General features: G+C 39.3%; 3 protein-coding genes across 3 annotated transcripts; all 3 read right to left on the bottom strand.

Annotated features, from left to right (window-relative positions):
* Positions 1–2,185: 2,185 nt before the first annotated feature.
* On the bottom strand, positions 2,186–8,843 carry LOC127361696 (extracellular calcium-sensing receptor-like). The gene is made up of 9 exons (XM_051396512.1): positions 6,825–8,843; positions 6,330–6,624; positions 6,123–6,209; positions 5,592–5,861; positions 4,775–4,978; positions 4,389–4,658; positions 3,854–4,081; positions 3,632–3,755; positions 2,186–3,556 (listed from the first exon to the last, which is right to left on the bottom strand). Exons 1-9 carry the CDS (start codon positions 7,064–7,066, stop codon positions 2,643–2,645), a joined length of 2,634 nt encoding a protein of 877 aa, XP_051252472.1. The 5' UTR covers positions 7,067–8,843; the 3' UTR covers positions 2,186–2,642.
* A 794-nt stretch (positions 8,844–9,637) lies between these two features.
* LOC127361692 (extracellular calcium-sensing receptor-like) lies at positions 9,638–15,090 on the bottom strand. Its single transcript, XM_051396506.1, has 9 exons — positions 14,389–15,090; positions 13,881–14,175; positions 13,639–13,725; positions 13,144–13,413; positions 12,303–12,503; positions 11,893–12,162; positions 11,317–11,544; positions 11,111–11,234; positions 9,638–11,012 (listed from the first exon to the last, which is right to left on the bottom strand). The coding sequence occupies exons 1-9, from the start codon at positions 14,673–14,675 to the stop codon at positions 10,099–10,101; spliced, it is 2,676 nt and encodes an 891-aa protein (XP_051252466.1). The 5' UTR covers positions 14,676–15,090; the 3' UTR covers positions 9,638–10,098.
* Positions 15,091–15,177: 87 nt separating this feature from the next.
* On the bottom strand, positions 15,178–20,437 carry LOC127361695 (extracellular calcium-sensing receptor-like). Its single transcript, XM_051396511.1, has 9 exons — positions 20,155–20,437; positions 19,770–20,064; positions 19,538–19,624; positions 19,015–19,284; positions 18,380–18,586; positions 18,016–18,291; positions 17,346–17,573; positions 17,124–17,247; positions 15,178–16,856 (listed from the first exon to the last, which is right to left on the bottom strand). The coding sequence occupies exons 1-9, from the start codon at positions 20,394–20,396 to the stop codon at positions 15,943–15,945; spliced, it is 2,643 nt and encodes an 880-aa protein (XP_051252471.1). The 5' UTR covers positions 20,397–20,437; the 3' UTR covers positions 15,178–15,942.
* Positions 20,438–21,978: the final 1,541 nt, after the last annotated feature.

Raw genomic sequence — 21,978 nt, 5'->3', positions numbered from 1 at the left:
GAGCATTATTTTTTCTTTCTCCTTCTTCTTCTTGATTGGATTCTTGCATCTATGGTATTATCATGGCTACAGGGAAAATGAGCTCACTTAAAGTTAAAAGTTTCAGTCACAAAGGGTAAAAAGTTACTTAATTCACTAAAGAGGCTGATTTCCTCTGGCAGGTTGTTCCGGAGTTGTGGGGCCCAGACTGCAAAGGCCTGTTCTTCTATGGTTTTTAGCCTTAAGCTAGGAATTATTATTTTGGTTTGGTTTGGTTTGGTTTCAGTGATAATCAGGAGGCAACCCCATGTGTGCTTTAAAAGTAATCAAATTTTTTAATCAATTTTAATGTGTGTATAAAACCAATGTAGAGATGCTAGGCATTATGTGGGCTCTTCTACTGGATTTTGTAAGTAGTCTTGCTGCAGCGTTTTGAATTGTATTGGTGAGACAGGAAAACAGCCTTTAACCAGGATGTAATGAAAGCATGGATGACAGTTTACCAATGTTCAGCAGATACCTTTTTTTGAGTCAAACGCACGTTTTGACAACTGACTTCACCTGGTGGTCAAAGTTAAGTTTCACATATGTTGGGACCACTGGGACTTCACAGATTAATTTGATCATTTGGTAGAATTTAAAATGAACTTTTATTATGAAACGTAACGCCATAACATTTCTGGTCACTTCCTGGACATGTCACCATGACAAGGCCCTCTTCTTTCCTCTTCACTCTTTTCTCCTCTCCGAACCTTGGTGCTGTCCGCTCAGAAAAGTTGTGCTCCTTAGCGTGTACAGTGGTGGCTACAAGCGTTCTACTAATATTTTTTTGGGAAGGGAAGGCTGTTGCAAAGCCGTGGAGCCATGACTGAAAACGCACAGTCTCCTTGGTTTTAAGTCTTAAGAAGTCTATTTGAAAAACCTGCTCAGTGAAAACTTTTGTTATGAATTGGTACAATACAAATAAAATTTAATTCCACAGAGGAGTGGTCATTCATATTATTTGGGATCACTGCTTTGATGTCAATAGTCACAAATAATTAGTGAGAATATGGGGGGCTCAGTCCGAGGAAGCAGCGGGGTGCTTGAGGTGCGCCAATTCTGTGAAGGACAGTTCCATCGATAGGATGAACCTTTTGTTTAACTTGGCTTGAACTTGCACTGTAGCTTTTCCATCCTTAAATGGTGACATGCTTCAAGTGACCAGACAGCAGTGGAAAATGTTGTTCATTCATCATATCAAATCTGCTGGATATCTTGGTGCTGAGGAGACTGGGAAAAGGATCTCTTACGTTTTTTTGGGATTACATGCTCTAGTCCACTGCTCCTGCAGATGCGGCATGGAGCTGACAATTGACTTTGGCCTTGCTCTAAGCTAGATCCACAGATCAATGGGCAGAGATGGAGAGGTGTCACCTGTGCACAAAATAATCGAGTCCAGCTCTGCTGCAGCTGTTGCTGCAGGTCCACACAGGTACGAGGGTGTCCATGAGTCTTTCTGTGTCCTTGATCTAATAGAGGGGATGTTCTTCCCTCCAGCTCCTTAACTTTAAGGCTGAAGTGCAGCTCTCACAGTCAGAAATGGTGAGTGGAAGCAGGTCTGGTTACTGGTGCCACAGAGAAACACAACTATGGCCAGTATGAATTGTACAGGAGGTGAATAACACCAGTTAACAGCAGATGAGAGACAGTGGAAGACAGACCGGCACGATTACACGAGGGCTCCTGTCTAGAGCCTGCAGTGTTGTAAAAGGCAATGCATACACCAACAGCTGTCAGACAAGTTTCAAGTGAATGAAACATACCAATCAGGACCCAAAACTGGGCCCACTTCCATTCCAATAGAACTGATCTTGTTCATGTTGATCCTTCACTGAAAAGAACAATGCCCCCCTGGATTTTTTCTCAGGATAGTAGACAGAATCTGTTGGAAAGTAGTTGCCGCAAATATGAACACTAAAAAAACAAACTAGTTCTGATGCTTCCCATGGATTTTTCTCTTACTTTGGGTAAGTTGGGGAAGCTTGCTCAAAATTGAAATAGTCTTTTTTGGGGAACCTGTTTGAACAAAGGCCACATTAAAAGTAGTTTAATTTCATCTAGTTTCAGTTAGTTTTAGTTGGGTGGGAAATGAGGTAAAGCCTGAGAAAGTCTCTAAAATCCAAGGGAATGTGATCAAGCAGAAAATGGGCACTGATAAAGCATATTTTTCACACAAACATTTTTTTATTGCTTTCAGTTTCTTCTAAATGTATTCTTTACAGTATAAACAAAGTTAAAAAGCAGGTCAGATATCTGTTATATTGGTCATTTCAAGGGCAGTTCTCTGCTAAATGAAAGCAAAATATACATTGGGTCAGACTAGTTGATCATTTTAATCTAACTGTTACATTTATGAGTTGGTGGGTGCTCGACCCATGATTGCTTTCTTTGTGTTTCTCTTTAGTACGTGTTGTTTAATTTCATCTTTTAGGTTGTCAGGTAGAAACTAAAGCAAAGCCTTTCAAAGTCTCACAAGGATTATTTACAAAAAAGACATTTTTTTAATTTAAAGAGCTGGTTACTTGTGTTGTACATTTGCATTTAATAGCAGATCTGTCATGAATACATACAACATAAGTACTGATTCAGACTAGCTAATAATTTTACAGATAATCCTACTTTTATGACTTGGGGGTGCCTCGACCCATGATTGCTTTCTTTGTGTTTCTCTCTGGTCTCAGCAGGATTATGTAACATTTGGGTCCAAACAGTGCCAGCAAGAGGCCAAAACTGGAGGCCAGGATGGCAAATACCTCCACTGCATCTGCATATTTGCCTGGGGAGTTGACATAAGCAGGGACAAAGGCCACCCACACAGCACAAAAGATCAGCATGCTGAAAGTGATAAACTTGGCCTCATTGAAGTTGTCTGGAAGATTCCTTGCCAGAAATGCTAACAGGAAGCTAAGGATAGCCAGTAAGGCAATGTAACCCAGTAACACTCCAAAAGCAATGGTAGACCCAACTACACACTCATAAACTATCTTGTCATTGTAGTATTGAGTGTTTTTATGAGGAGCTGGTGAGGAAGAGACAAGCCAAGCCGTGCAAATTACGGCCTGGATAGAAGTAAGAACCAGAACTGTCCCTCTCTGCTGCATAGCACCAAACCACTTCAGACTGGTACCACCTCCTGGCTTGGAGGCCTTGAACACAGCCAGAACCACCATGGTTTTCACCAGAATACATGAGACAGCAAGCACAAAGCTGATCCCAAATGCTGCATGTCTCAGCTGACATGTCCATAGCCTGGGACGGCCGATAAACAGCAGTGAACACAGGAAACACAGTTTAAGTGACACCAAGAGCAGGAAACTCAGTTCGGAATTATTGGCGCGTACCATGGGTGTGCTTCGATGATAGGTGAAGATTCCCAGGACAACAGCACAGATAAATGTGCCCAGCAATGAGGTGGTCGTCAAACAGATACCCAGAGGCTCATTGTAGGAGAGAAACTCTGTTTTCTTAGGAACACAGTGGTCACGCTGAGGACTGGACCAGAAGTCCTCTGGACAACTGGTGCACTCCATGGAATCTGAAAAAGGGGGAAGATGGTGAGATACTTTTAATATCCTTAAAATAAAATTAAATATTGACCACAAACACTTACCAGTCTTATTGCTGATCTTTCCCTCAGAACAAGGAATGCAGTCAAAACAACACACAGGTTCCCCTTTCTTTCTGGCCATGCGTGTACCTGGAGGACAGTTCTCACTGCACACTGACCGGGGTGGCTGTAGGGAGACAATTAAATCTGTTATTTTATTATTCTATTATACTACTATATACTAAGATTTCATAAAGGACAAGTATTTGAAAAAGCTAAAATAACCTTGTTCGGTTCAAAGTTCCAAAAAATGTTGCTTTCATCAATTGTGAGTTCTTCACCTTTGGAGTCTGACCTCTTAACCTCACCCACGTTATGGACTTTAGTTCTTCCATCAGGGAGCCATAGCCAGTTCATGATATCATATATTGGTATGGCATCACCATTCTCATCAAATGACACTTCATCACCAAATGGTGTGGTAAAGTTGACCTTCTGCAAATAATGTACAAGCTACAAATGGATGATAGAAATGCAAATAAACAAATTAAGAGTGTGAAAGATTATTTATTTATAACACAATCATGAAAGTTTATCTTTCAAAAGTTTTATCCAAGTATTGAGTCATTTTTGTATTTAGCTTAATGTCATTAGTCGGTAATCACTGTCACATAATAAAATGGCAAGGTGTTTTATCCTGCTTGTTACTTTTGAAAGAAAATTCACACAGGAATTACTCACAAAACTAAATTCAATTAGTACCTCAAGGCATAGCAGCTTTTAAACACACAAACAGGTGGAGTGTAAACTGATATCACACCTGCCATGGCTCCAGTCTTTCCAAAGTGGCACAGCTGTGCCCACTGAAAGGCCCTCTCCCTGGCTCGCACTGCAAAATGTTATCAAGCGCATATGCCAGAGCATACACAGCCTTGTAAACATTGTACTCAGGCCTGAGGTTAGAAAGGTCCCAAAACTCAGTTTCCACATTTTCAATATCTTCCTGTCCAGTACATAGTTGTCCCCCTGTTTCCACCCAACCTGCTGGATCAAATCTACACTGAAATGTGGATTCCCAAAACTGCCTCACCTGAAATACAGTGTATTGTACAGTCAATATTGACAAAAAAATGACAAAATATAAAAATATATCTATTAAAATGATGCATTAGATAGATATATAAAACTGTAAGATTAAATTCTTACCATGTTATTTTCATAGTTAATGTCATTTTGGTAAGGACTTATTTGTAGGAGGAATTCCCTGAGTCCTGGTATTTCTCCTCGACGGATGGCAATACCCAACGTCCCAGCCAGGTATGGCATGAGCCGGGGTGTCTGGAGCACAGTAGCTGCTGTCCAAGCTTCACTTGCTATCCACTGCTGGCCTGTAGCATTCTGCCTCACCACCTGTGTAGCATTATGTCAAATATTTCAGACTTCTCCTTAATACAGCGAAATACATTTTACTTTGTAGAAAATCTGTCAAAAACAATTCCTCTGCCTGGCTTTTAAGTCACACCCACAGGTGTAAAACTCTTATTAAGTGCAAGATGCCCAATTTAAAATTGGGTGGGCATATTTCAATTTATGTTAAACAGTAGCAGTCATTATGGACCTAAATAAGTTAATAAGCACAACTGTTTTTTCATGCATGATTGGTGGGCTTTCTCAAAATGCATAACTGAAGGTTACAATTTGCTTTAGTTTGTGGGACAGCTGTGCGTAATGGAACAGTACTCTGGCAAAGCACTTCTCAGAGGCTGTATAAGCCCTGCTCCCTTCAGATGCTGCAGGGACTTCATGAACTGAAGGAAAAGCTTTTTATACAGTAAAAAAGCAGCTCTTGAAAGCAGATACTGTAAGAATCATCCATTTATAGATCAATACAGACTGATTCACTGACTTTCCTGCTTTGACCACATTAAACATTATGCTATGTATACTGTCTTTTTTTTCATTTTAACAAATAGAACATTAAGTAGTTTAATTATATTAAGATATAATTAAGTTGAAGCCCAACCTCTTCCATGAGGTTAATCATGTGAGCCTCATGTGCAAAAACTATGACCACACGAGCAGTGGATTTTTTGATCGCATCCACAATCCTCCTCAGTTCACTTGGGTCATGGTCCCAGGGCAAAACCTGTAAGTAGGCCAGACAACCTCCACCAGACTGAGTAAGGTCAGATTGGAAGGAACGGGCAACATTAAGTCCATAGTCATCATCAGTGACCAACAGGCCTGCCCAAGTCCAGCCAAAGCGTTTTAGAATCTGAATCATAGCACGCACCTAAGTGAATATATTGGTATGAAGAGAATAGTGCACAGATGAGTATAGTATTATTTTACAGGGACATATATAAACATGTTATATCATTGCAGCTTATACACATTACATTATTTATATATGTTTCACAATAGAATCACAGGTAATTAATCCCCTGAAGAGAAAAGATAAGTTTTGTGTAATCAGGAACAATTTCTACAAGCTTGCTGTGCTGCCTAAAAACAGACATAGTTTGTAATTCTCAACTTGGTAATAGTGATTTACCTGGAAAGCATCACTTGGGATTGTTCTAAAGAAGGATGGAAATCGTTTGCGATCACTCAAGCAGGAGCATGTGGCAAAATAACTCACCTATAAGGAAACATGAGCGTCAGACCCATTCAAAATATTTTCATATTTCAACAATGTATCACTTTAAAAATAGCCTTCAAGAGGTCCAAAGATACAAAAGATAGATGACAGGAAACTTACAAGGGGCATTTTGTATAAACCTAGCACATTGGAGGTGGCAATAGTAAATGTAGAATGGGGATCACCCACAATCCCCAAGACTGGAGGTGTCCCTGAGCAGTTCTCCTGAAGCAGAAACTGCTCCTCTCGACCACTTGCCAGTGATAATGCACCACTGAATCCAATAACAAGTGTAGCGCAGTTATCATAAAGACTGTATCCCAGAGTCACATTAGGTAGCAGATTGGAGTTCTTGTTGATCTCATCAATAGCAAAGACCATGGTCATGGCATGCCTGAACCCTAAAATGTCAAAGCTAACACACAAAATACTATATCATTATTAACAACTGAAAAGTAATATGGTTCTGTTGCAATACTTTTTAAAGATGTATTTGAATGTTTTTAAATATCAAATACAGTGACATTTTCTTCCGTACCAATCAATACTCTGAGTAGATGACAGTAATTGCACAGATCCATGCTGGCCGCTATACAGTATGTGTGTCAAACTTACCCTTTGCAGATGGGCTGTTGTGGCTCTGAGGTAAATGTCTGCTCAGGGAAGACAGAGGTGTAGTGGACCTCAAACAACCCACCTAGAACCACATCGCCAGGCTTGTGCATTTCACTAAGACGAAACTTTCTCCGTAATTTACAAGATGAGGGAAAAGAAGAAGATACACAGTTTAAAGAGGGAGAGAAAAACAAGATAAGGTAGACACACAAGAGAAAATATGTGTCAAGAAACGCTCCCATAGCTGCCCTCCTCCCTTCACAACCGTTTCTGTTCGTCAAACAACATTGCTTAATTTTATATGCAGGGCTATGTCATCCACATTACATGATTTCCGTCACTGTTTAATCATTCACACCACCCATCAGAGCACAGGCTACGGGGCAGGACATAATACACGTATAAACTTAATTATGTGAATATAACCTATAAAACGTACCTATAAAAAAGTAAAATGCTGTGGCACATCACCAAGTGTTTCAGCAAATGTAACCAATGAAGCACATTATGTGAATAATTCTAATGTGTATCTTCTTTATTTCTTATTTTTTATCAGAAAATTAAAGCCCGTCTTGGTTATTATTTGAATACATTTTGAAAATACCTGGGGTTTTTATGAACTACGTAGCATGGATTGGGAGTTTATTCTTTTTTGTTTCAGGTGAGCAGTATTTAATTTTTTTTTTCTCTTTTTCAACTCTTATTTTATTTCTCTTGGTATCACACATTCACATTCACAACGCACGGTCAACCTTGGTTTTCAGTTTTGTCAGTGCAGAGGAGTGGTCATTCATGATATTTGGGATTTTTGCTTTAATATCCAAGACCTTAGCACAAGGGTAGGAGACTGTTTTACTTGTTTTCTTTGGTACATGTCCCACAATTGAGGTCAGCAATTATTAGTGAGAATATGGGGCACGCCAATAACGAGAGGTGAGGTGCCCTAATTCTGTGAAGAAGAACACTTCTATGGGTAGGATGAGGTTTGTCCGCGTTTAACTGCTCAAATCGATGCTGTAGCTTTTCCATCCTTAAACAGTGAATTCTGGGTACCTTCCACAGGCTGCAGGTGACCAGGTGTTCATTCAGGAAGTCTAATCTGTTCAACTGCATAACTTGGAGTGGAGGGGACCAGGAAAATTATCTTTTATACTTTTTAGGATTACACACCTACTGCATGTAGCTGACAGGTGCTTTTGGCCTTGCTCCTAGCTAGATCCACAGATCAATGGGCAGAGATGGAGAGGTTTACGGTGGCCGACAAGGGCAAACGCGCCGCAAACGGCAAAACGCTGCAAACACAGGAATGATGCAAAACCAAGAACACACAAACACATAAAACAAATGCAACAGAAAAACGCAGCAACAGAAAAACGCAGCAACAGAAAAATGCTGCAATCACAGAAACGAAGCAGAAGCAAAAACTTACAAACCAACAAAACAAATGTCAAAGAAAATGCTGCAAAAACCAAAAACACACAAAACCCCAAAACAACTGCAATAGAGAAATGCTGCAAATTCACTCTACTCTCTGTGAGGGGAAAGAGGAGATTATTAAATCGGCAAGATTACGTCAGAGAGAGTGGATATTTCATTTTCCTGAACATTTAAATAAGACCTTTTTTAATAATACACTTTCAGTAAATTATATAGGTGTTTGATTTGTGTTTTCTGTGTTGTGGTCTCATTTGAACCTCTCTCCACTGCCGTCCTCCTCTATTGTCTAACATTAGTTAGGCATTATCCCTTACATAAACACAAGCTGTTATAAATCAAAGTTTCCAGCACGCTAACATTAGCTATGTTGCTTCTATAATATTGCCAACTTTCTTCTTTTTCTTCTTCTTCTTCTTCATGTCTTTCGGGTCTGGTCCCACAGGACTGGTCCATCCCTCAGGTTGGGTCCCCCTAGTGGCTTGGCACTCTTACGTTTTGTGGAGTGAATTTGCAGCATTTCTCTCTTGCAGTTGTTTTGGGTTTTTGTGTGTTTTAGGTATTTGCTGCGTTTTTCTGTTGCATTTGTTTTATGTGTTTGTGTGTTTTTGGTTTTGCATCATTCCTGTGTTTGCAGCGTTTTGCCGTATGCGGTGTATTTGCCCTTGTCGGCCACTGTAGAGGTGGCACCTGTGCACGTCCAGCTCTGCCGCGGCTGTTGCTGCAGGTCCAACAGATACAAGGGTGTCCATGATCCTCTCTGCATCCTTGATCTGATACAGAGTGGATATTTTCCCTCCAGCTCATTAACTTTAACACTGAGGCAGGTGCAGCGCTTCCTATCAGAAATGGTGAGTGAAAGCAGGTCTGGTTACCGCTGCCACAGAGAAACAAAAGTATGGCCAGTATGGATTGTAGAGGAGGTGAATAACACTTGTTCACGTCAGACGAAAGACAATGGAAGACTCCTGTCCAGCTTTTCTGTTATAATAGAAAATGCACACACTAACAACTGTCAGATAGGTTTCAGATGAATGAAACTTACCAATCAAATTACTGGTCTTGTTTTATCCTTAAGTAAAAGGAATGAGCAGCCCTTGGATTTTTCTCAGGATAGTGGATGGAATCTGTTGTCCAACCTGTAGTGAGCCGGTGGCAGCAAATGTGAACACCGGTTCTAATGCTTTCCATTGCTTTTTGTCTTTCGTACATAGGATGCTTGAGCAGCGCATGACGGCTGCCTCACTGAACGGATACCTGAGGTGACCACACAGAAATGGATTCTGCTGCAGAGCTGCTGCTGCCAGCCCTATCTTGCTATACTGAGTTTGTGTTTGATAAATAAAATGCAGTTAAAGCCTTATTAACATATGACTGGATTCTTTCCACAGAAAAACAAGAGAGCTTTTAATCTGAAAGAGATACAAAAAATATATATATCTTTTTTTCATGTCTGCGACATATTCTACAGACATAGACATAAAAACTGTAGTGAAAGGTGTAAATGCTGTTGGTATGATGTCGATCTGATTATGAACAGATAATTTTAATTGTATTTTTGCTGGAAACTGCACATGACTTATAGAAAAAGTAGTTGAGACTCAGAGTAGGGAAAAAGCCACGAGAATGTCATCAGGCAGAACATGGGCAGTGTGTTGCACAGAAACAATTCTTGAGTGCTTCTAGTTTCTTCTAAATATATTCCTTACAGTAAAAACAAAGTTAAAAAAACAGATTAGTTATTTGTTAAAATGGACATTTAAAGATCAGTTCTCTACTGAATGAATGGAAAATATACACTGGTTCAGACTAGTTGATCATTTTGATGCAACTGCTGCTGTTATGAGTTGGTGGGTCCTCGACCCATGATTGCTTTCTTTGTGTTCCTCTCTGGTTTCAGCAGGATTATGTAACATTTGGGTCCAAACAGTGCCACCAAGAGACCAAAACTGGAGGCCAGGATGGCAAATACCTCCACTGCATCTGCATATTTGCCTGGTGAGTTGACATAAGCTGGGACAAAGGCCACCCACACAGCACAGAAAATGAGCATGCTGAAAGTGATAAACTTGGCTTCATTGAAGTTGTCTGGAAGATTCCTAGCCAGAAATGCTAACAGGAAGCTAAGGATAGCCAGTAAGGCAATATAGCCTAGTAACACTGCAAAAGCAATGGTTGATCCGACTACACACTCATAAACGATCTTGTCATTGTAGTATTGAGTGTTTTTATGAGGAGCTGGTGAGGAAGAGACAAGCCAAGCCGTGCAAATTATTGCCTGGATAGAAGTAAGAACCAGAACTGTCCCTCTCTGCTGCATAGCACCAAACCACTTCAGACTGGTTCCACCTCCTGGCTTGGAAGCCTTGAACACAGCCAGAACTACCATGGTTTTCACCAAAATACATGAGACAGCAAGCACAAAGCTGATCCCAAATGCTGCATGTCTCAGCTGACATGTCCATAGCCTGGGACGGCCAATAAACAGCAGTGAACACAGGAAACATAGTTTAAGTGACACCAAGAGCAGAAAACTCAGTTCGGAATTATTGGCGCGTACAATGGGTGTGCTGCGATGATGGATAAAGATCCCCAGGACAACAGCACAGATAAATGTGCCCAGCAATGAGGCAGCTGTCAAGCAGATACCCAGAGGCTCATGGTAGGAGAGGAACTCTGTTTTCTTAGGAACACAGTGGTCACGATGGGGGCCAGACCAGAAGTCCTCTGGACAACTGATGCACTCCATGGAGTCTGAAAAAGGGGGAAGATGGAAGATGGAAGTACATTCTTGCTTTACAGTAATATTCTTAAAGTAAAATAAAAAATATTGACCACAAACAAACACCAACCAGTTTTATTGCTGATCTTTCCCTCAGAACAAGCAATGCAGTCAAAACAGCACACAGGTTCCCCTTTCTTTCTGCCCATTCGGGTTCCTGGTGGACAGCTCTCACTGCACACTGACCGGGGTGGCTGTAGGGAGATAACTAAATCTGAATTACATACGAAGAATCAGTCCAAAAAAGGGAAAGTCGTCTGAAAAAACAGAAATTACCTCTTTAAATGCAAAGTTCCAGGAGATTTTGTCTTCATCAATTGTGAGTTCTTCAACTTTGGAGTCCGACCTCTTAACCTCACCCACATTATGAACTTTAGTTCTTCCGTCAGGGAGCCATAGCCAGTTGACAATATCATATATTGGTAAGGCATCACCGTTCTCATCAAATGAGACTTCATCACCAAATGGTGTGGTAAAGTGAACCTTTTGTAAATAATGTACAAGCTACAAATGGATGAAAGAAATAAAAATTAACAGATAAGGAGTGTGACAGACTCTCATCTAAAATGACGTTTATCCTACTATGCAAACATTCTTTAACAAAATCAGGAACTGTTTGTTTTTCTAAGACAACCTTAAATTGAAGCTGTTGTTCATCTTACTAGCTTATTAGTATTAGTCATCCTCTGTCAGAAAACAATATTTGTTTTATCGCATTATTTCCAGCATCAAGTATTTTACTTTTTAAAGAAAATTATGAAATTAACAGCAGTCTGTGCTTACAAAAAGTACCTCAATGCATAGCAGCTGTTTTTAAAACATAAACCGGTGGAGTGTAAACTGATATCACACCTGCCATGGCTCCATTCTTTCCAAAGTGGCACAGCTGTGCCCACTGAAAGGCCCTCTCCCTGGCTCGCACTGCAGCATGTTATCGAGCGCATATGCCAGAGCATACACAGCCTTGTAAACATTGTACTCAGGCCTGAGGTTAGAAAGATCCAAAAACTCAGTCTCCACATTTTCAATATCTTCCTGTCCAGTACATAGTGGTCCCTCTGCTTCCACCCAATCTGCTGGATCAAATCTACACTGAAATGTGTATTCCCAAAACTGCCTCACCTGAAATACAGTGTATTATAAAGTCAGTAGTGAAATGACAATATGCTAATATATTTTATAATTTATTTTATTTTATTTATTTATTTCAAATTGTTATGATTTAACAATTAAAAACATTATTCCAGATGTCAAGATCTTACCAAATTATAGTTGTTGCTGTCATTTTGGTCAGGACGTATTTGTAAAAGGAATTCCCTGAGCCCTGGTATTTCTCCTCGACGGATGGCGATGCCCAGTGTGCCGCTTAGGTACGGCATGATGCGGGGTGTCTGGAGCACAGCAGCTGATGTCCAAGCTTCACTGGCTATCCACTGCCGGCCTGTTACATTCTGCATCACCACCTGTGTTACATTATATAAAATATATCATACTTGTGTCTGCTTTTTGGCAAATATTTGCGTCTGCAACAATTTCCTTTTCCCGCTTTTTTTCAGTAATGTAAGCAAATGTGTGAAAAAGTCATTAGGTGCAAGACACCTAATTTAATATCTGCATATCAGACTCAAAAAACAAGCAGTCGTTTCTTGCATGCATGGGTGGTTTGGGTATTCTCAAAATGCAAAACTGAAGTTGAGTGGCTTCCTTTTTGTAATCTTTGCTTTAAAACCTAAACAATTTTATCTAAAGGTCTAAATGACTTGTCTTATTCCTTTATGTAGTGGTCCTTTCATGCCTGCACCCTGATGGAAACCCACATTTATTCAAATGTTTCAAGCAATGATTTTATTTAGCTGAATTTTTGACAAGTTGAATTTTTGATAATATGTACAGGATAAGTTATCAACATTATTAATAGTTTTGACCTAACGATGATCAAACTATAATTGTAATCAGTTTTTGTAGATCATTTTGTTTGAATGAAACTGATTATAATTTATAGGATTCTGGAAAAATTATGGTTTGGAGAAACAAATAAACAAAATCTTTATATTATGTTTCTTACAATTACAGATTTCTAAATTATATACATTTTATTCCAACCTCTTCCATTAGATGAATCATGTGGAACTCATGTGCAAACACCATGACCACACGAGCTGTTGATGTCTTTATCAAATGTACAATCCTCCTGAGTTCACTTCGGTCACTGTCCCACGGTAAAACTTGTAAGTAGGCCAGACAACCTTCTCCAGACTGAGCCAGGTCAGATTGGAAGGATCGAGCAACATGGAGTCCATAGTCATCATCACTGACCAGCAGGCCTACCCAAGTCCAGCCAAAGTGTTTTAGAATCTGAATCATAGCACGCACCTAAGTGGATATATTAGTGTGACGGGATTATTGCACAGAAAATTATATCTCTGAAATTAGACTACATATACAATTAACTTAAATTATTGTAATTTATATCAATTATATATTCAAATACATTTCATGCATGGAATCACACCTAATTCATCCCACTAAGAAAAAAGGCAAAATTTATGCCTGAAACAGACATAGTTTGCAGTTCTCATCTGGGTAATAGTGATTTACCTGGAAAGCATCACTTGGAATTGTTCTAAAGAAGGATGGAAACCGTTGCCGATCACTCAGGCAGGAACATGTGGAAAAATAACTTACCTATAAATACACATATAAACTCACATTACCCATTTCATACAAGTCAGACCCTGTGAAAATAGTTTTATATTCAAACCATATATCACTTTTAAAAGACACCAATTATACAGTTTATAAAATACTACAATACAAAATATGGAGGACAGGAAACTTACAATGGGCATTTTGTATAAACCTAGCACATTGGAGGTGGCAATAGAAAATGTAGAGGGGGAATCACCCACAATACCCAGGACAGGAGGTGTCCCTGAACAGTTCTTCCAAAGCAGAAATTGCTCTTCTCTGCCACTTGCCAGTGATAATGCACTACTGAATCCAACAACAAGTGCACCACAGTTATCAGCGAGACTGTATCCCAGAGTCACATTAGGTAGCAGATTGGAGTTCTTGTTGATCTCATCAATAGCAAAGGCCATGGTCATGGCATGCCTGAAACCTAAAGTGTCAAAGCTAACACACAAAATAGCATTATTAAGCACTAAAAACTAAAAGCACAAACAAAACAACTAATAACATAATACACGATAAAATGCTACTGCTATTCAGGTTTCAAAAGCATTTCAGTATTGTGAAATTTTTTTCCTTACCATGCATACTCTGATCAGACAGCAAAGTTAGCACCGATCCATGCTGGCCGCTATACAGTATGTGTGTGAAACTTACCCTTTGCAGATGGGCTGTTGTGGCTCTGAGGTAAATGTTCGTTCTGGGAAGACAGAGCTGTAGTGGACCTCAAACAACCCACCTAGAACCACATCGCCAGGCTTGTGCACTTCATTAAGATTAAACTTTTTCCGTAACTTACAAGATGAGGGAAAAGAGGAAGATGCAAAGTATAAAGACGAGAAAGAGACACATACTGAGATAAGGTAGACACACAAGAGGATATACGTGTCAAGAAAAGCTTCCATAGCTTCCCTCCTCCCTTCACAACCGTTTCTGTTCTTCATACAAGGTTGCTTTATTTTATAGGCAGGAATATGTCATCCCCAACTGCATGCTTTCCATCCTTGTTAATTCATTAACACCACCCATCACAGGCTATGGACGCGGGACATAATATAGATTTAATAAATTATTTAACATGTAAAAACATGCAAATGCAATGCCATAAAAGTGTTTCAGCAAATAGAGGCCAAAAACCATATTATATATTTTGTAAATCATTTTAATGTTTTTCTTCTTTTGTTTGTGTTAGGCCATACTGTTTATTATAACTTAAATAATTCGGAACATGTTAAATAAATTGTGGTTTACTCATCTTCAAAAATAAAAGGGGATGCTTATTTGGTATTCACAGGATATCCTCTAATGAGGATGCATGTTTCTCAGTGTGTTATGTCAGACCAAATGAAGACCCTTAAGATAACACCAACCAAAAAACAAAACAAAAAATCATATTTCTCTTAATGCTGAAAATACTGAAATAAAATACTTACAAAATTCCATGTGTGGATTTCAGAAAATTTTATTGAGTGCTTTGGACTTTTATATTGCAACTACAACAAGATTGTGGGTTATCTTAAATTGAAATGGTAATGTAACATCAACCTGGATCCCGTCCTGCTTTTTTTTTTTCAGTGCTATCTCAATTGTACTGCATATTGCATATAGTGTATATAGTTTTCATTTATAGTCTAATATCTTCTATTATATTTTGTTAATATTTTTATATTGTGATTCTTATTGTACTTGTACACTCTGTACTCTTTGTACTACATGCCCCTATGCTGCTGTGTCTGACTTGAATTTCTCATATGGGAGATCAATAAAGGTACATCTTATCTTATCTTATCTTATTGTATCTTAATCGAAGCTTTCTTTGATTATATTTCTTATTTGGATAAAAAACATTCCCTCAGTCTAAAATAAATATGAATATGTTCATAGAAGCATAACCCGTATTCTGATGCTGCCCACTGCTATTTATTTTACTTTGTGGATAGTAGCGTGGATAGTGAATGTGGTTAAATTTAATCTTTTAGGTTGTCAGGTTGAGATTGAAGCAAAGCCTTTCAAAGTCTCACAAGGACTGTGATCCAGTAAAACGGCAATAATAAAGCATTTTTCTAATTGTATTATTTACAGTAAACACATTTTCATTAATTATAAAGATTTATATTTGGATTAAAGAGTGGCTACTTGTGTTGAACATGGCAGATCTGTCACAAAATAAGCGCTGATTTAGACTAGCTAATTTTACAGTTAATGCTACTTTTATGACTTGGGGTTGCCTCTACCCATGATTGCTTTCTTTGTATTTCTCTCTGGTCTAAGCAGGATTATGTAACATTTGGGTCCAAACAGCGCCACCAGGAGACCAAAACTAGAGGCCAGTATGGCAAATACCTCCACTGCATCTGCATATTTGCCTGGTGAGTTGACGTAAGCAGGGACAAAAGCCACCCACACAGCACAGAAAATCAGCATACTGAAAGTGATGAGTTTGGCCTCATTGAAGTTGTCTGGAAGATTCCTTGCTAGAAATGCTAACAGGAAGCTAAGGATAGCCAGTAAGCCAATGTATCCCAGTAACACTGCAAAACCAACTGTGGACCCAACTACACACTCATAAACTATCTTGTCATTGTGGTATTGAGTGTTTTTATGAGGAGCTGGTGAGGAAGAAACAAGCCAAGCAGTGCAAATTGCTGCCTGAATAGAAGTGAGAACCAGAACTGTCCCTCTCTGCTGCATAGCACCAAACCACTTCAGACTGGTTCCACCTCCTGGCTTGGAGGCCTTGAACACAGCCAGAACCACCATGGTTTTCACCAGAATACATGAGACAGAAAGCACAAAGCTGATCCCAAATGCTGCATGTCTCAGCTGGCATGTCCATAGCCTGGGACGGCCGATAAACAACAGTGAACACAGGAAACACAGTTTAAGTGACACCAAGAGCAGGAAACTCAGTTCTGAGTTGTTGGCACGTACCATGGGAGTACTACGATGATAGGTAAAGATCCCAAGGACAACAGCACAGATACATGTGCCCAGCAATGAGGCGGTAGTCAAACAGATACCCAGAGGCTCATTGTAGGAGAGAAACTCTGTTTTCTTAGGAATACAGCGGTCGCGCTGCGGGCTGGACCAGAAGTCCTCTGGACAACTGGTGCATTCCATGGAGTCTAAAAACAAGGGGAAGATTGTAATTTTTTGAAAGAATTTTCCCTTTATTTCCCCTGCCCTGCTGCTGCTATTGCAACAAAAATACCATAATCCTTCCCACTTTTGAATACAGGCATTTATGACTGTGGGGGATGGACCCCAAGTTTCTGCTGTTAGTGGGCATGTGCTTTCCCTCAACACCAACTGAGCACCTGTATGGTGATACATTCCTGCATACAAATTAGTCCATCACAAAGAGAAAAATAACTTTTTTAATTGATACCAACCAGTTTCATTGCTGACCTTTCCCTCAGAACAAGGGATGCAGTCAAAACAGCACACAGGCTGCCCCCTTTTCCTGGCCATGCGGGTACCTGGGGGGCAGCTCTCGCTGCACACTGACCTGGGTGGCTATAGGGAAAGAATAGTGAAATCACAGTTATTCCAAACCATGTGGTGCTGCTATTGCATGTAATACTAAAGCAAACACAACAATAAATATAAGTAACCTCTTTCAATTCAAAGTTCCAGAAGATTTTGTCTTCATCAATTGTGAGTTCTTCAACTTTGGAGTCAGACCTCTTAACGTCACCCACATTCTGAACTTTAGTTCTTCCATCAGGGAGCCGCAGCCAGTTCATGATATCATAAATTGGTAAGGCATCACCATTCTCATCAAATGACACTTCATCACCAAATGGAGTGGTGAAGTTGACCTTTTCCAAGTAATACATAAGCTACAGAAGGGAGAGACAACAGGCTTTTCATGTTGATTGGATTAAGGTTCTGTGTTTAAGGCTTGCTGGGTCTAGTCATTATCGTGTTGAAATGAAGTGTACAGAAAACTGTTTCAAAATTCTCTACAATAATGAGTCATTATAAATATAAGTTTTGTTTGTTTGATTGAGATATTTCCAGAAGTAAAAAAAAAAAGAAAAGTAATCAACAATCAAAAACATTTATGTTTTTCCTACTACTTCTGTCGATGAAATATATTATTTCATCCTCATTAAGGAAAATTACATTTAAATAAAAGGAAGTTACTAGCATAATCTTATACATTTTTACATAGTGGCTTTTCCCGTAATGTTCTACTCTCACAAAAATGCATTCAGTTAGTACCTCAAGGTGTAGCAGTTGTTTTCAAAACATAAACAGTAGTGTTAACTGATATCACACCTGCCATGGCTCCAGTCTTTGCAAAGTAGCACAGCTGTGCCCGCTGAAAGGCCCTCTCCCTGGCTCACACTGCAGCATGTCATCGAGGGCATACGCCAGAGCATACACAGCCTTGTAAATATTGTACTCTGGCCTGAGTTCTGACACATCCAAAAACTCACTCTCAACATTTTCTATTTCTTCCTGACCACTGCATATTGCTCCCCCAGCTTCCACCCAACCGGCTGGAGGTGGTGCAAATTTACACTGAAATGTGAATTCCCAAAACTGCTTTACCTGAAATGCATTAAAAACAGAATGTTAACCAAATTAATAACAATATGTTATTGCAATGTGTCACCAGATTGTAAGCTTAAACTTTTACCATGCTATTTCCATAGCCATTGTTGGGGTGCTGATCAGGATTAATTCCTAACAGGAATTCCCTGAGTCCTGGTATTTTTCCACAACGGATAGCGATGCCCAGTGTGCCACCCAGGTACGGCATGAAGGCAGGGGTATGAAGCCCGTCAACTAACGTCCAAGCTTCACTGGCAATCCACTGCAGGCCTGTCACATTCTGCTTAACCACCTGTGCATGGCATTAAACCAATCTTTTTCAGACATTTACAACATACACAATTCTCCAATATAGCTGTTTCTTTTAGTGACGTAAGCACAGATACGATTACATTTTTCAGAGCAAGGTGATTTATGTAAATCACTGTCTGCCTAATTTGATCTTTTTTCAAAAACAACTGAGTTATAGAAAAATAACTATGAATAGTATATAGGATCAATAAATGGACAACACAGGTATACAGATGAGCATAGATATTTGCAAAAACGTTTTTAGAGAATGATATAGAGTTTTGTTTTCTGTTTTTAGTGCCAACTTGATACATTAAAAATTAGTAACTGATAATTCACAGAATGAGGTGTGAACATTTGAATTTAATTAATTATTTTATGGAGCCATGCAATGAAATTATAAATATCAATGTATTTTCATCCTCCAACCTCTTCCATTAGTTGAATCATGTGCATCTGATGTGCAAACACTATGACCACACGAGCTGTGGATTTTGTCATCAGATTCACAATCCTCTTATATTCTTTTGGATTGTTGCCCCAAGGCAAAATCTCTGAATAGGCCAGACAACCTCCACCAGACTGAACCAGGTCAGATTGGAAGGATCGGGCAGCGTGGAGTCCATAGTCATCATCACTGACCAGCAGACCTGCCCAAGTCCAGCCAAAGTGTTTGAGGATCTGAATCATAGCACGCACCTAAGTGAATACACAGTGGAGGGATAAGTGCACAGACTGGAATATAATTTTCTAGTGGAAATTTATACATACATGTTTCATGACAGAATCGTAATTAATCGTATTAAATTTTTTTACCTAATTGCATACAATCTCATAAATGATTCACAGAGACAATATATGTTATGCACACAATATGTTTTGATTGACAAGACATACTTGCCAGTTTTCTATACTTATATATGCAGTTATTATTTTGGTAGTAGTGTTTCACCTGGAAAGCATCACTTGGGATTGTTCTGAAGAAGGATGGAAACTGTTTGCGATCACTCAGGCAGGAACAAGTGGCAAAATAACTCACCTATAATGAAACACATAATGCACACATGTGCATCTTGTGTGAGTTAGTAAAGACATTCTAAATATTTTACTTATTTTAATCATTTATAATCAGTTTAAGTACAGCATGTCAAAAGCACACAAGAAATCAAAGACAGTAAACTTACAATGGGCAGTTTGAATAAACCAAGCACATTGGAGGCGGCAATGGAAAAGGTTGAGAATGGATCACCCACAATACCCAAAACTGGAGGAGTCCCTAAACAGTTCTCCTGAAGCAGAAACTGCTCCTCTTGACCACTTGCCAGTGATAATGCAGCACTGAACCCAATACCAAGTGTAGCACAGTTATCATAAAGACTGTATCCCAGAGTCACATTAGGTAGCAGATTGGAATTCTTGTTGATCTCATCAATAGCAAAAGCCATAGTCATGGCATGCCTGAATCCTGGAGGGTCAAAGCTAACACACAACATATCTCCATTAATCGCTTAAAATAACATAATATTGTGTGTTGTCTGATACATGTACAAGATCTGACACAAGACTTACCCTTGGCAGCTGGGCTGATTTGGCTCTGAGGTAAACGTCAGCTCAGGAAAGACAGAGGTGTAGTGGACTTCAAACAGCCCACCCACAATCACATCACCAGGTTTGTGCATCCCATTAAGATTAAACTGTCTCCGTAATGTACAAGATGGGGGAAGATAGGAAGACTCAGAAAATAAAATAGAGAAAGAACTAAAAATCAGATAAACAGATGAGAACAAATATTTGACAATTATTGGCCCCATAACTGCCCTCCTCTCTTAACCTCTGTATATAATCTTCATGCATGGGTACTTAATTTTATATGCAGGGCTATGTCATCCCCTTTCGTCAATGTTTAATTGTTCACACCACCAATCAGAGCTTGGCCGACAGAGAGGGATGGGCATAATATACATTCCACATCAGCAGGTGTTTTGGTCAATACATGCCCTAAACCAGCGGTTCTCAGCCTGGTGCCCAAAGACCCCCAGGGATCCTTAAGGGCATGCCAGGTGGTCCCCAGAAAAATGGGAAGTGTTTTACTATTATTTCATTAACTAGTTAGCCCATTGAGAGAATTTACAAGAATAACTGTTCTTCTCATAGGTTACACACTCTTTATTATTAATCCAATCTACAGTACAGACAGTTATCAAATACAGGTCTGCAGCCTGATGTGCAGCAATTTGGTGGTGACAATAGCCCATTTTGAATTCCTGTCTATAGTGTGTTGATATTAAATTTCAATATGACAAGTGCTTTATACCTTATACTCAAACTGAGGATACAATACTTTAATCACAGTGTAACTGATATTTTAAGAATTGCAAAGCAATAACAACAACAACTCTTTTGTACAAATCTATATTTATTTTACAATAAATTATATGTATATTTAGTGAAAGCTGGAGGCCTACATTTGTAATGAATTTGGTAGGTATAAAAATGTATGTTGAAAATTAAAATCAGACAGTTTGCAGTTATATTAGGGGAAATGGTCCACAGAAAAACATAATGTGCCGAGTACATTGTTAGCTGTAACATGTTTTAAATGTTGAATAAAGACACATGGAACTAATTATACACGTAAATTTAGAAGTGCTGATAATGAACATACAAGTCTAATTTCTACATTTTTTGCCAATTTTCCTCAAATCTAAATTTTTATGAACAAATAAAAAGTAAATTAGAAAATAAATAATAGACAAATTTCTAACTGGCTAACAGTTTTCTGTTTGGTGTCAGTTTTTCTTTTTCTGTGACTAATGAAACTCATTCTCTACAAATGTAAAATACTCAATAAATAAATAAATACCAAACAAAAAACATTACAAATTTATTTGAGATGCAATTACAAGCAACAGTAAGACAGTCTCTTTAGTCAAACAGTAGACAGCAGAACCAAATCCAGCTCCTGGACAAAGTGAAATGTACACCGATCAGCCATAACATCATCACCACTGACTGGTGAAGTGAATAACACTGATTATCTTGTTATCGTGGCACGTGTCAGTGGGTGGGATATATTAGACAGCAAGTGATCATTTAGTCCTTAACTTGATGTGTTCGAAGCAGGAAAGTGAGTGACTTTGACAAGGGCCAAATTGTGATGGCTGACTGGGTCAGAGCATCTCCAAAACTGCAGCTCTTGTGGGGTGTTCCCGGTCTGCAGTGGTCAGGCCCTATCAAAAGTGGTCCAAGGAAGCCTGTGAACCGGTGACAGGCCAAGGCTCATTGTTGAACATGGGGAGGGAAGGCTGGCCCGCGTGGTCCGATCGAACAGATGAGGTACTGTAGCTCAAATTGCTGAAAAAGTTCACGCTAGTTCTGATAAAAAGGTGTCAG

This window comes from Dicentrarchus labrax, unplaced genomic scaffold (genome assembly GCF_905237075.1).
Source record: "Dicentrarchus labrax unplaced genomic scaffold, dlabrax2021, whole genome shotgun sequence".
Classification (NCBI taxonomy): domain Eukaryota; kingdom Metazoa; phylum Chordata; class Actinopteri; family Moronidae; genus Dicentrarchus; species Dicentrarchus labrax.
Note: the sequence above shows the minus strand (reverse complement) of the source record. Positions and strands in the feature narration are given on the sequence as shown.

Excerpts from the sequence above, each read along its gene's own strand:
- LOC127361696 (XM_051396512.1), bottom strand. The coding sequence starts at position 7,066 with ATGGGAGCGTTTCTTGACACATATTTTCTCTTGTGTGTCTACCTTATC. Across the intron at positions 6,625-6,824 it reads CAACAGCCCATCTGCAAAGG|CTTTGACATTTTAGGGTTCA; the intron begins GTAAGTTTGACA and ends TTTGTGTGTTAG. Across the intron at positions 5,862-6,122 it reads TCCCAAGTGATGCTTTCCAG|GTGCGTGCTATGATTCAGAT; the intron begins GTAAATCACTAT and ends ATATTCACTTAG.
- LOC127361692 (XM_051396506.1), bottom strand. The coding sequence starts at position 14,675 with ATGAAGAACAGAAACGGTTGTGAAGGGAGGAGGGAAGCTATGGAAGCT. Across the intron at positions 13,414-13,638 it reads TTCCAAGTGATGCTTTCCAG|GTGCGTGCTATGATTCAGAT; the intron begins GTAAATCACTAT and ends ATATCCACTTAG. Across the intron at positions 12,163-12,302 it reads ACAGCAACAACTATAATTTG|GTGAGGCAGTTTTGGGAATA; the intron begins GTAAGATCTTGA and ends ACTGTATTTCAG.
- LOC127361695 (XM_051396511.1), bottom strand. The coding sequence starts at position 20,396 with ATGGGGCCAATAATTGTCAAATATTTGTTCTCATCTGTTTATCTGATT. Across the intron at positions 18,587-19,014 it reads TGATTCAACTAATGGAAGAG|GTGGTTAAGCAGAATGTGAC; the intron begins GTTGGAGGATGA and ends TGCCATGCACAG. Across the intron at positions 16,857-17,123 it reads AAAGGTCAGCAATGAAACTG|ACTCCATGGAATGCACCAGT; the intron begins GTTGGTATCAAT and ends CCTTGTTTTTAG.